This window comes from Homarus americanus, unplaced genomic scaffold (genome assembly GCF_018991925.1).
Source record: "Homarus americanus isolate GMGI-L3 unplaced genomic scaffold, GMGI_Hamer_2.0 scaffold21930, whole genome shotgun sequence".
NCBI lineage: Eukaryota > Metazoa > Arthropoda > Malacostraca > Decapoda > Nephropidae > Homarus > Homarus americanus.
Genome location: NW_024732309.1, coordinates 45,365 through 60,251, shown reverse-complemented (window position 1 = coordinate 60,251; position 14,887 = coordinate 45,365). Strand labels below are relative to the sequence as shown.

The 14,887-nt window shown below is 36.2% G+C and overlaps 2 protein-coding genes across 5 annotated transcripts in view; both read left to right on the top strand.

Annotated features, from left to right (window-relative positions):
* LOC121868459 (calcium-transporting ATPase sarcoplasmic/endoplasmic reticulum type-like) overlaps positions 1–4,719 on the top strand; it is a 45,766-nt gene extending 41,047 nt beyond the window's left edge. The window contains exons 11-12 of one of the 3 annotated variants that reach the window (XM_042369108.1): positions 2,784–2,843; positions 3,719–4,719. In XM_042369108.1, coding sequence (XP_042225042.1) covers positions 2,784–2,803 — 20 coding nt within the window. In that variant the 3' untranslated portion in view covers positions 2,804–2,843; positions 3,719–4,719. The remainder of the gene's footprint in view (positions 1–2,783; positions 2,844–3,718) is intronic. The other 2 variants (XM_042369106.1, XM_042369107.1) reach the window with 2 other exon arrangements.
* A 2,808-nt stretch (positions 4,720–7,527) lies between these two features.
* Positions 7,528–14,887, top strand: part of LOC121868458 (calcium-transporting ATPase sarcoplasmic/endoplasmic reticulum type-like) — a 31,457-nt gene continuing 24,097 nt past the window's right edge. For both annotated transcript variants that reach the window (XM_042369103.1, XM_042369101.1), the window contains exon 1: positions 7,528–7,609. The gene's annotated coding sequence lies outside the window, so the exon portion shown is untranslated. The remainder of the gene's footprint in view (positions 7,610–14,887) is intronic.

Sequence of the window (14,887 nt, the reverse complement as noted above, 5' to 3'; positions counted from 1 at the left end):
TCACAAACATCAGGCTCTTAGTCCCAAACCCTTAAGAATCCAGTGATTAGGAATAGTATACCACTGAAGTGCAAGATGTGCTTGACAACTAATGTGTCATTTGTCACATTGAGATTATTGTGGCAGCTGCTGTGGTGCACTGACCATGTCACTAGTGAACACGTTTGTCAGCCCAACTAACTGTCATGCAATTCCTGTTTCACTTGTTCAACATTTTACTACCATTTTTACAACTTATAAGTGGAAAGGCACATGTGAACATTACCAACCATCTTAATCAGGCAAAGCACCTGTCAATTTCAGTATTTTTTATTAATGTTGTCAATGAGAGGAGGAAGAGCTAGTAAGTAATTTACATTTTTAAATTCACGTAGGAATCAGTGTTGCCACACTTATTTATAGTAAAAACCAGTCTATAGAAAGGTTTTCTGTGTAGTGTCATAGTACACAAGTAGCATCAAAATACTTTGGACTGGATATACAAGTGGCAATTATATATTTTTTTCTGAATAGCATATATTGTTCACTGTGTCCATACCATTTATGCTGTTTCCTTTATAAGCTGTGATGTCATGAGTTTTGTTAAGAAAATAATAAACCATTGTTAAGAAATGATGTAAAGAGTTTTTGTGTGTGTTGTCTTGCCTTGTGCTGTAGTTTGTGTGACCCTGTTCCCATTATTAATGGCACAACTCTTAATGGCCCTTCTACAGAGGCCATCTCCACAATGTTCAACTTTAATGTAGTGTGGAGTGTGACTAATTAATTCCCCAGCTTTACATAGGATTCTCAAGGTAAGAGTCATATTTCTGTTGTAGTGTTTAGTATAGATGTACAGTAATAAAAATACCCTGTTAGAAGTTTAATATACAGTGCTGTATGGAACTTACAGTAACTTTATTTCTGAAAGGTTAATCCTTGTTAGGTGTAAATTTCCATGTTTAATACCTTATACAGTACAGAACAGTATATCTATAGTATATATTATATACTGTACTGTACACTGTATATAATGTTTTGTTTTTCAGCATTACAGTTCTTTGCTATAAAGAAGAATAATAATTAGTTTGTGAATCAAATTCATACAGATTTTTTGAGAAAGGCTGTCTTTGTATGGAGTGTTTCAGGAGTTGAATGTGATTGGAAATAAATTTGGCTTTCAACTTGTATAAAGAAAAATGGTGGAAGACATTATTTAAGACCTGTGTGTGTGTGTGTGTCTTGGGGGAATTTAAACTGTTTAGTGTGAATGGAATGTTACAGTACTGAATTTAAGTATAGTACAATTACCGGTAGTACATTGAATTATGAAAGGAAACCTGAGGAAATGGTTTAGATGTGGAAGTGTGATTGATATGACTTTAAGGGGAAAATGGAGAACAAGTGATACAGTACAATGAAGGTGTGTGTGTGTGCACATCAGGTAGGAGAATTGTCTCCATGGATGACCAAGATAAGCAGATCGATATAAGTATCTGTATTAGAAATAAATATATCTCCGGGATATACAGTATTAGAAACACACTGACTCGCTTTGGACAAAGTTTTCCTCGAGTTAAACTTTCTTTATTGGTTACGAAAGCCACAATGAACCATCAGTTTAGAGATGGCTTCAAGTCGAAGGCTGGGGAATATTGCTCTAAAAACTCTGTTTCCTCAGACAAATCGTCAACACCACCACCATATAAAAAAACTTAAAACTTTGTAGAATTACAGTACAGTACAGTACTCTAGTTCTATTGAAGCTCGATGTTGTAAGGTATTTCAGGCAGAACTCGTATATTGTTTTGTCTTAGTTTTAACAACAGTATAAGGTGTATTGTAAAAATATTTACCAGGATTTAAGCCAATGACCTTCTTACCGTATCTTAGGTAACAAAAAACTGATCAGATCTTACTCAAGTTCTCCCCATGAAAATCTGGCCCAAGTTTTTGGCACCTAATGAATATTATCAGACAAAAGAACAATAGCATAGCTAATCAAAAGTTTTTCTTGTTCCACTGACAACTGTTTAAAGCAGACTAGCTGTACTTCCCCTCTGCTCCGTACAAGACCTGGTGCAAGTGATGAGTTTACCCACTCCTCCCCAATTCTTTGTCCCTCCTGATGGTAGAAATTCTTATATATCAGTCATTTATTTTCAGTCCTTCCAAAACCTTCCAAGTATATGGTCTGCCACTGAACGTATTTAATGTCTTATTGATCCCACCGCTTAAACTGTGCTTTTTTTTTACTTCCCAATAAACCCATTTTTATCATACAGTATATCTCTTCCCCAGTATACCTGTGGTTTTTTACTTCAAATATTTTTCAGTAAACCATATTTTTTTCACCTTTTGCTCCCAAGATATAATAGTTTAACTACTCCCTAGTACAGTGTATTGTACCGTGCTTTTGGTATTTTGTTTCCCATTGAGCATTACATTTGTTTACCCATAAATATTTTATTATTAAAAATATTTATCCTATCCAGAAAATATGACTACATTAACTGTATATTTTTGTGTAATCAATTTGTTACCAAACTATCCCAGATAATATAAAAAATCACATTGCTTATAGAAACTGCATGACAGATTCCCCTAATCCACCTTAATTTCTTTGGAAAAATGCTTTGTCTCAGTATACCCAGAGTACCCTACAGTATTTGTTGTATCTGCCCTGTAACTCTCCCATACCAAGTATTTGATCTACAGGCTGTTGCCATAGCCCCCTCGTGACATCCCTGTGTACCCTCCCGTTTTGCTTGCCATGTACTTACCCTATCCCTTTGTTCCCTCAGCCTTGGAAGGCAGAAAATGAACTGGTCTCTGGCAATTGTAGATCTCTCTGGTTGCCGACAGTAAGTTCTCGTTGGTGGTCAGGTTACAGCGGCTACTTGTTCTCGGTGCTATTAGAAATGTAAAATAGAGGAGATTCAACTATTGACTATATGCTTGCTTTATAGATGCTTATAGCTTAATGATGCCATTGTGCCTTATTGCCATGATTCTCTTAATAGGATGCACTGTATGGTTAACATAATTATTAGCATTTAGATTAACTTTTATTTTACAAACAATAAGGAAACTCATAAAGTTTATTAAGAAATATCAGTTCATTAATAGAATCATAAAGAACTAAAACATTGTACGTTACAGGAAACTTAGGTCACAAGATGCTAGCGGTGTGTGTTGGACGCAGAAGCTTAGAAATGAAAAAAGCTAATACAATAGATAGCTTTAGAGCCTAAACTGATAACTTTCAGAAAAGAATAATAATAGTGTGTTTCCATGTTTCATCTGTGTACATATTATTACATCTAAACTAAGATCTTTTTCTTGACACATCTGGCCATTGCGATACAGTAATGAAATACAGTATATTATTTTAATACCGGGTAACTAGATAATATATATCAATGGTACTGTACTGTATAGATTTATTTATGTACAGTACTGTACAGTACAATTTATCAGTTATTGTCAGGTTCTCATCATTTGTACATAAAATAATTTAAAACACACGAGTTTTTCTATAATAATTAAATGAATCATATGTGTCACTTATAAATTAAATATTCAAGAGTCAAGTTTTGATGTATGGAACAGTATGCTAATTTCATTTAAAAGTTTTTAGGTACAAATGGTACAGGATGGAATTAGGATATTTATTGTCCATCATGATTGACCATTTATTCGTGAACAGATGCATAATGCTTGTGGTTCTTCCCTACAGTGCCCGAACAGGTTGTGTAAGAGCAGTCATCAGTGAGAAGTATACCCCCGCCCATCACAGTCTCCTCAGGCACCTGACTCCGCTGTTGTACTTGTAGATTTTCTTTTAACATCTGACTTATCTAACTTTTCTTCTTCTTTTTTTATTTTTTTTCTCTTTTTCTTTTAGTAATACATAGAAATGCCTCATAGAAGTAGCAGCATCTATTAACCTAGTACATATCTTTCACCTGTAATTAGACTTTAATGCCAATAATACTTTTTTTACAGTACCCGATGAAATTCTGCAAAAGTGGTAAAGGCTGAGACTTTACATCTGCTCCAGCTTTTATTAATTTCTCACAGCCAGTAGCATTAGCCGTACTAACCTGCTAACTGTCAGTGCCACGCCTGTGATGAGCTTAGCACCACCCCGCCATGGCCACCGCCACAGGAAAACTTTTGTTGATACCATGGGGAATTTTCCATCCCTCAAGTTGATGCCTAGGACTCTCAAGAGGCAGTGGCTGTGGGTCAACAGAGGGGCAGAAGCATACGGCGGTGGTGTGTGAGGTCCTTCACCTCCACCAGAGATCTCAGCCTCCCCTTGCAGCGCCTCGGCCTTCTTCGCGTCCGGTGCACCATTTTAATATTACCACACATGCAGGGGGAGGATTCTACCATTGGCCCATCACCTTGCCAACATTCTCCATCCAATGGATGATATAGAGGATGAATATGTACATTTACTTGTGTTGTAATTTGATTTAGAGTAACTAGATTATTTTGATTCCCTTGTTAAAATAAACTGTTAGCCGAACTGCTCTTGGGCAAACATTACCAAAAGTCACACCAAGTGTGTTGTGTCCTGTGTCTGTGCTCATGTGAAATCGCCCATCAGAGAGCAATGTATGACCATACAAACATCCACTTGTTCAAGTGCAAAGATGAGGTGCAATTTTGTACCTCATTTTGTACGTGCCACTCATTTATTGTTGATGATAGAATAAATAATTAAAAATAGTTTATGGTCTTGACTGTCCTCTCAAAAATTTGTACACCTCATATCTCATTCGATAACATTGTGTTGTTAAATAGGCAAACTGGGAACATTTATGTGCTGAACAGAAGAATGACTTGGGTGGCATCTCCTCAATGGTCACTCATACAGCCTTGTAGGCCTTTGGTATTCATTTGATTTTCATAATTGTTACACTTCTTAATTCTCTCTCTTCTTTAGTGCTCTCTAACAAATTTCTCTCTGTGAGTATAACTCGCTTATAAATTTACCATCTTAAAATCAATGTTTACCAAAGTGGCGGTGCTGCTACTTGGGCCAAAATATAGGGGCGTGACTGCTACTTAGGTTAAAATCTAGTGGCAAAATGTAGAGGTGTTACTGCTCCTTTTGAAAAGCAGTTAAAATTGGAATATGCATAGGGAGACCTCATTATCCGTATGGGTTCTGTTCTAACCATGTAACAATTATATGAATAATGCAGCAATTTTTCCAATGAAAATCCATGTAATAAGGGTGGGTTAGGGTCCTAGCCAGTCAAGTTTGGTTACATTTGTGGGTTAATCTGAAATAAATGAGAGAAATGCATACTAATCACACAATTACTGTACAGCAATAAATAAAACACATTCTAACCATATACGGTATATATATTTACTATACTATATAACTCAACACTGTACAGTATGTGTATACAGGCAGGAGGAAGTGGAGGTGTTCATTATTGTACGAATGACTACTGATTACATACACAGTGGAGCACAGTATCTGCTGGCAAAGACCACCAGCCAGGTAAATGAAGACAGCTTCAGTCTTGACAACTGCAGTCCAGGAAGCAGTTGTTCAGACCGAAGGAGAGTTAGTTATAGAATAATTTGTAAAAGTTTTTAAAATGATGGGATCAGTGTTGAAAAGAGGAAAGATTCTTAAGAATTGTTTACGGTATTCATCATTTTAGCATATCCACATTGCTTCATTTCTTAAAGAAGCATTAAATACATTTTAATTATTACTATGTTTAATTCATTAAATTTATAAAGGTTTAATACAAAAAAAAACCAGTTGGTCTGCTGATGTAAACATACAGTAGTTTCCACAGCCACGTTACAAACATCATCAATAAAGGATTAACATTCAACAGCATAAGGATTCATTTAGCCATCACTAGCTTCACTACTACTGGCAGGGGATCACATGTATCATTTGATCATCTGAATTCAATCTGTGTAAAGAGGAACAGTGAATAATACAGAAAAACCATTGTTGGAGGAATAGTAACTAACCTTATATACTTGAAGACCTTAGTAGTTGAAGAGCAGTAATAACATTATAATAATAACAATGTCTAGTCACCAGGGATTTTCAGCACGAAATTATATTCTTAGTTTTCCCATTAACCTTTAAATAAGGTGGTTGTGGTCCTCAAGGGTATAGGTGTGGTCAAACGTGGTCCTTGAAGTTCCTAGCTGGCACCCTCTCTTGGACCATCCCTCCCCCACCTCCCTCAAAAATACTGTAGTGGACGTCTCCCCTTCAAACTGCGTATCGCATTCCAATGTGCCGCCTTCCTTAGCAACCAACCAGATGTTACCGTATCTTAGCAACGGAACTAGTCACCGGCGACTTTCTGGGTTTTCCCAACATGACTCATAGCGGCTGCTGCTGGGTATATAAGCTCTGTCTCTCCATTGAGATTCATTCTGACCATTCTTCTACAACAAGCAACACCTCCTCCTCCGCCGCTGCCTGGCAGCCCTCGCATCTCTTCGCCTGCCTGGCGGTCCTCGCTCCCGCCAGCGAGCATGGCGACCCACCAGCCGTCCTTCTCTGAGCTTCCTCACCAACCAACTCTCATTCTGCCCATCTTCCTGAACAAGCACCTCCAGCACCAGACTGTCTATCATATAACTTATATTATACAAGAAAACCACATTAGAGCATCCTTCCATCCTGAGTGCTAGATAACATTAATCTCTCGATACCCCTACACTACTTTAAATGTTTTTTACACCTTTTTTAATTTTTTGATTTTTTTGAAAAATTGGATGTATTCGGTTTTATGTACCGCACAAAAAAATCTAATGTAGATTTTTCTGCTGATTCCAAAAATGTGATTATATATATTGTATATATTGTATATATATATATATATATATATATAGATTGTAACATTTAAACGTAGAAAATTGAAAGTTTAAAGGGCTATAATGGTTTTGCTATTCAATTCTCAAAAAAAATAAAATAAAAAAATATAATTATATATGCAAGTAAATCCCTGTTTCGGTGTTCAGTAGTATAGGTTGGGGTAGTTTTCGGTGTTCAGATGGGGAGTGAATCCATAACTCGAAAGTGATTTTAACCATTTTATTGCTATCTATTTCTTAAAAAAAAACCGGAAAATTGTTTTGGAAATAATATAAAAATCTAAATTAGAAAAAAATATATATTTATCTTAGTGCGATACTTGAAACAGAAAAGAATCCAAAGGAAATAACAAAGTACCATTATTGCAATTTTATGGACAATTATAATTTGTTAAATATTTTTTAAAGTTCCTTGGCCATAGAGTTCCATTACCTGACGAGTATACAAAAAAAAAGAAATAAAAAATATAATTAAAACATTTGAATAGAAGACGAACCATAATTATTACCAGACGAATATGAATAAAAACCTAAGTAATTTAAAGAAACACATACCTGTAGTTATAATTGTTGCTCCTGGGGGAAATATATCACTTAAAAAGACTTAAAATAGCTTTAATTTACATATTTTTTAAGTAAAGTATTTCATGTGACGTCACGGATCCGGATTAAAGGTCTGGTAGGAAGGTTCACATGTTAACCTGACGTGTAATGTCCAGCTGAATGGAAACCTTCTCTTAACCTTCTTCCTGTGAGTATTTTATTATTATTTATAGAGCTTTTCATAGTTAATATCCCGTAGGTGTTAATGAGAAGGGAAATATGTGTACTAGGGCAGTATATAGAGGATAGTGGTGATTAAAGTGAGGTGCCGGGTGGTGGTGTCATCACCCAGCTGGCTGTTAGGTTATTACGTGGAATTATCACATTGGTATTCCCCCCAGCTGTGTGTTCTACTGCACCTGGGTGACGGTAGGGCATGCCTGGTGGTTTATATATCTTAGGAACATTATTTTATCTTGATGAATCTATAATAACGCTGTATACAGGACACCCTCAGCCATCAACTATGGTCCTCGGCTCCACGGGTTATATATATAATAATGTTACCTTATATATGTAGGTTTATAGCCTGGAAGGAGGTAATTTTTTATTAAGTGTGTAAGTGTCTGAAGTAGAAGAGTGTGCAGTGATGATACTTTGTAGTGTAAGGCACAAACTAACACAGTAATAAAGGAGTTAATCTTATATTTGACCCATGGGCTTCAGGCTACGGTAGTCATTCCTCTTTGGATGATAGTAAGAAATAAAAACGATGCGACAACTTTTTTATTTATATTATTATTTTTTTCTCAATCTATGATCATAAATCACCTGTAAGGGTCACGATATGAAGGATGAGGGAAATTGTGGGGTAAAACACGGCGAAAAAACTTATCTTAGGTGCTTTGTCTACGAAGAAATTAACTATTTACTGTAAATTCTCCTCCCAAATATCTGCCGTTGTTGGTGCATGTTGTCTGCTTTTTACATGCATACTCTCATGTCCACAAAAAAATTTAAATTACGCTCACCATTACGCTCACCATTACACTTCCAAAAAGTTATTTTCATTGGTACTAGATATCAAAATAAGTATTCCTGTGCTGTACTTTCTGTTAATATGGCAGTGAGGAAAGTTAGATAGGTTTCTTTCGTCTGGTCAGGTCAGGTTCTATTAGTTTCTGTGCATTGTTGTATAATTTTTATTACTTATTATCATCCAAAGAACATCTGTGGAAAAAATGAACAAAATCGAACACTGTGTACTGGTGTTAGCCATCTGCTCCAGGATTACCCTTATTATACTGTTATTACTATTCACATTATTAACAAACAATATTACTGCTCCACTAATTGATCATGATTCTAGACATGTGGTTGGGGTAGAAACACATGGTGAAGTAAGTCAAGTCCAAGGGTGAGGTTCCTACATCACAAAAGCTGAAAAGCTACTGAGAAGAGACTGAGAAGCTCTCACGTGTGAGTGAATGAAAGATAAATCTCTACTTGGCAACATAATCTAGCTAGGCCCGCCCTTTTTTATTCAAATAGGCCCACAAAAGATCAAAACGTCGTATGTTGTGACCCGAAGCTCTACAAATGTATGACATGTGATATACAGCCTAACCTAACATAACCTAAATTTGAGCTGGTAATACTTGATTGAGTGGTCTGGCCTTTCTTAATGTAAAATATAGTTCTTTGTTTAACCGGTGGGGAAGGTTAAGGTGAAGAGAAACTGAAAATCCTCATTAGTGTTAGGGGGATACACTGATTAATTTTTGGCAATCAGAATTTGAAAAAAAAAGATATATAAGTATACCAGTACTGTAATTAAAAAAAACAATATGAAAGAAGATCAAATAAAATAAAAGAATGATTGAGACTCACAGAAAAATACAGACAAAACAGTTTTACATTATATAGAAAATGGTGTACTGTACTGTACTTACCCACGTTCACTTAAATGTCTCCTAAAATGTGAGAAGCATCAAAGTTCAACAAAATTTATAACAATTTTAGTGGAATCTTCTTGGTGGTTTTCATGTAGCTAAGTGGCCAAAGTGGTAGTGTAATTCTTTATGTTTAATGTGTAGAGGACAGCCTGATCATGATTTACTAAAATTAGGAGTTATGATTTTCTTCTGCCCCCATGCTAAATAATATAACGTACAGTATATATATTTTTTGTACAATCTGCATGCTTACTTATTTCATTATTCTCTTACACCTACAATGTTATTAATCTAGAAATAAGTTTTCAATGTGTTTTCATTCTCGTACAATTGCCACATAATTTACTCAAACTTGTGTGAAGACAGATGACTTGTAACTCTCACCATCACTTTACATTATCCTCTTCGCCACTTGTCGGCTTGGGTGGTTGGTCACATCTCTTCTTACACAGTTGGCAAGAGTTGGTCATGTACTTACTGGCACCATAATGTGTCTGTACCTGTGAAAGTATTGGTCAAGTCTGGTCTTGAATGAGTTGACATTCAGTGCCATCACAAAACTCTCTGGCAGATTGTTCCAAGAGTTCACAACTCACTCCGCTAAAAAGTTTGCCTTGACATTTTCTGAACCTATGGCTTCTTCAACTTTAAGCTGGGACCTCTAATTGGATCAGCATCTGCCAGTTCCAGGAATGAATGCTTGACTGAGTACAGGTAATGCCATTTGAGGTGTTTATAGACTTTTATTAAGTCACCCCTTTCCTTTCGCTAGTATACTGGTAAATTAGGCAACTGCAAGTATTCCAATCTTTCTATGTAACTGAGATGCTGTAGTGAGGGCAGCAGTCTGGTGGTCCTGCTTTAGACATTTTCAATCAACTGATAGTCTTTAGCATATCTTGGGGACCTGATGGGGTGATTACTCCAAACAGAGAATCACCTCACTTTTGATGTGCATTATGAGGGACACCGTCTAGGTGTGAATGCCCCTCTTATAAGACCTACTGCTTAGTTGCTTGATTCACCTTCTCACAATGGTCTGAGAACTTCTTTTTGTTGTCGACATACACAACCAATTTGAGGACCTTTAGATACAACCAACAACGAATAAGGTTCAGTTTAATTTTACACAGCTTTGACTCTTTCAAAAACATCCTGCACCCTCACCTAGGTGGCTCTAAGGCTCTTTCTAGCATAAATAAACCACACTCTTCTTACAGTTTGCCTGAGGAAGGTTCATAAATGAATCATATCCACCTAGTATATACAACTCACAACCCTGCAGGTCGATCCTTCTGTTCTTATACAACAGTTCCACAACACCAAGGTACTATATTGTGTTGATGGGTCTTGAGTAAGGTGTCAAATTCTGCTCTCTTTTTCAGGAAAGTGTCAGTATATTGTAGTACAGTATTTTCAAGTCGGAAATAGTCCTTGGTAGCATCTCTGATATTGGTAGTTTTGGCCTCCTTCCAGTCTCCCCAGTTGTCTTGTTTTTATGAGATGTGGTGAGAGATATTATTGTTGACATGGTGCTTGATCATTCAATTTTGCCTTATATATAGTACAGTACGTCCAGATAATTTGCGGATTTTTATTTCACGGTCCTCTATTATTCACAGATGACACCCTGGATGTACCCAAGAATGTCTAAGGGTAGTTTTAAAGTTGCTGGAATTTTCGTGGCCAGGACAGGGAGCCATTCATTCTAGAGACAATAATTTCCTTTACCTGTATTGTATATATATATATATATATATATATATATATATATATATATATATATATATATATATATATATATATATATATATATATATATATATATATATATATATATATATATATATATATATATATATATATATATATATATATATATATATATATATATATATATATATATATATATATATATATATATATATATATATATATATATATATATATATATATATATATATATATATATATATATATATATGTGTGTGTGTGTGAAGCGTAGTTTCATAACAAAGAGGAGAACCAGGGAAAACACAAACATCTTGACTAAGTTGAGTTTCTTTAATCACTAATGTTTTGGAAAAATCATTTTCCATCATCAGAGCCTATTTATTTGTATGTGTTTTGTGTGTGTGTGTGTGTGTGTCTACACACACACTCACATATATACAATACAGGTAAAAGAAATAATTGTCCAAAGGGCAGCAAACACATAGGGGAATATACATTTCTTTGTACACAAGTAAAAATGTAACACCCCGTCAGCCAATGTTATTCGCAGATTTGGCGATTTGCGGCCATTTTGATGAGCCTAAACCCTGCGAATTTGAAGGGCATGTTGTACTCCCATGTACAGTACAGTACTGAATGTGGAAAATAGAATAAAAGAAAATGATTTGTATTCATAAATTTCATATACGGTACTGTATATATTAAATATGTACAATAAAGGTGTAGAGTTGTGAGAGAAGGTCTGGAATTTGGAGGTGCAATTTTTTGGGAGCTAAAGAGAATATGAACACTGCATGAGGAGTGGGATCCCTGGTTGGTGTATGGAACATTTTGTGCCTCATTCCTTACATTTCATTGCTTGAATCATTAGTACAGATATAGTACTCTATCTGGACACTTTGTTCATAGTGTCCTTGGTCAAGTTTTTGCAGAACTATTACTTTTTTTATGCACTTAGCACCTCGTGCTTCCTTTTAGCACTGTTAAACTTAGTACTTTCATTTTTGTGTTTGTTTGATGGAAATATAAAATTATTAAACAAAGAATACAGAACACAACCATTATTAACCAAGGTTGTAGCTCGAGTTTTTGTGATCGCAGCATTTGTGTCATAAACAAAGGATGATGGAATAGCTCGTCGGGGGTCGAGCGTGGGATTATTATTATCATCATCATCGTCATTATTATTATTTTAGAGAACATATCTTTAGTTACATAATGGGAGTCATTGGGAAATGTGCCTATAACCAGTGTTAAGAAGAAATGGTGTTATAATGCCCTTAGAACTGGTCCACTATAGCACAGTACTGCTCCTCCAAGGGCTTCAAGAGATAATTAGTTTTCATCTGTAATTACAGTAATCCTCAAGTCCAGTAAGAATCAGAATATTCTAGAAAGAATTAAAAAAATAAGAAAAACAAATGGTGTTAGACCTAAGCTGAGGGCTCTTAGTGATATCCACAGTGCCTGGATAGTCTGTCTGGTGCACCCCAGATTTTAATGCAGTGTTCCCTGCATCTGTAAGGCTATGTTCCATGTGCGAGCCTCCTGCGACATTGAGCGACAGGGCTTAGACGCACGACCTACTTTCCAAAGGGACCTCTGTCCCATCTATGCAGTGCAGATGTTTGATTGCTGGTACATTTAGGAAATAATGCCTTTCAATGCATGGTATAAAACTTGCCATATAACAGAAGAAGATGGAAGTAGGCGAATTTCACCATCTCTACAAGGAACTTTTCCAAGATCAGAAGTTTCACGAGTACAGTACACCAGAATGTATTCTGATGGGGGACGAGGCCCACCCACTTGGTGTATGTGTTGAAACCCTATCCTAGGAATGCTCTGAATAAATAAAAAGTAATAATTACAGATTGTTACCTGCCAGGCGTGTTGTAGAGTTTGTATTTTTAATTTGTACAAGTACTGTACTGTAAATGGAAAATTTTAAATAAAGGTATTGAAATAAAGGTACATACTGATGTTGACACTGTAAAGTGTGCTACACTTTTCCATAATATCATCATTGACACATCAAAGAAAACACATATGTTTGTCCGTGACACCAAGGTGGCGTGTTCCTCGTGTGGTCGCTCGATGCCGCAGGACGCTCGCCCATGGGACATAGCCTTACAACTGTCAACAACAACACGCCATACTCGACGCGACTATTTACTGCTGCAGCTTTGTTTACAAAATATTACATTGTTATCCAGTGAGAAACCAGGCAGTGCTGATAAAGAAAACACACAGGAACATATTGATTCTTTAGACACATCGTCACGGACAAGGTATTTGGAGAAATTGAAACTTGTTGACAATGAAGACCCGTACAGAATTCCCACATTAAGATGGTCGGTATACCCAGATACTTTCCACCGGTAGTGAACATGGACATTATAACTGGTATGATTTATGGAAAAAGGTTTATACACTTGATGAACTCAGGGCATACAAGTCCGTAGATGCCCCAAAAAAATTTCATCTGTGGATGGGTTAAAGAAGTGAAGTGTATTAACTTCGGTGATAATATTCTAGTGTCCGGCAGGGTTTGCCATTCCCACAGTATGAATCCCACACCATTGCAGCCGTGGTTAATTGTCAAGGTAAGTGGGGAAGAACAATGTGCCCATATTAATTGTATGGCCGATCTAGGAGAAGCCTGTAGCCTACCTTCAATGAAATGGTCTGAACACACTTTGGAATATTTGGAAAGTAACTACTCCTTTCTGTACCTCCACAGTCCCTCGTAAAATTTACTCCTTAAGATAAACTTGCCCTTGACCAACACCCTGGTGCACCAGTTGAGAGAACTTATTATATACTGTACAGTAATGTGCCAACTGAGGTGGTGATGATCATGTTACTTCCTTCTTCAAGGGGTGACTTCTTCATGCTTGTGATATCTAAACCATTGTGTAGATTTTTTCATTGGATTCAATGTGTTTCTCCATTTGAAGATGTTGGATACAGTACAGGTACAGGGGTCCCCGACTTACAACTACCCGCCAGTACGAACGGGGTGAAACTCGAAATTTACACGGACTTATTTTTTACTTTCATTTTCTGTATTATTTTGTCATTCTATTTCTTCTTTTGTCTTAAATTAAGTAATTTTAGATATACAGTATATAAGGACTTGAGAACATCCTCAGGAACAGAACTTGTTCGTAACCCGGGGATCCCCTGTACTTTACTTGATGATCACCGAGATGTTTAGGGAAGGTTGTATGTAATTACAACCCCGTGTGTACTGTACGTCAAGTATCCATCCCTATTATTTTGGTAATTTTGTCCACTTATTGACTTATTTTGTGTGAACACATTACTGTACTGCAAATGTTTGTATGTTTTTAACCCCTTCACTATGGGGATGCCACTTTTAATATTTAGCTAATGCCAGACAATTTTGTTCAGCACAGAGGGGTTCCCATACACAAGTGGTTAAGAAGTCAATAAATATTGATCTACAGGTACAGTATTTTTTACTTCACATGCAGTACTGTAATTACATGTACTGTACAGGAAGGTGAATTGAACTTGGGTTTTATACTCAGTTCTAAAAGTAATTGAAGTGGAACAGGATATAAAATAGTGTCATATCTGCTTCATGATATTTAATCCCATTTATACCTTTACCTGAGTTAAGGAAGGGTATTGTGCCTATAGCATATAGTATGTATAGTATTATCCTGAATTCAGAGTGGAGGGAGACATTCACAAGTCATTTCCTTTTAGCACATCATCATGACACGTTCAGCTTTCTGTGACTGTACTACAATAGTACAGTAATGTTA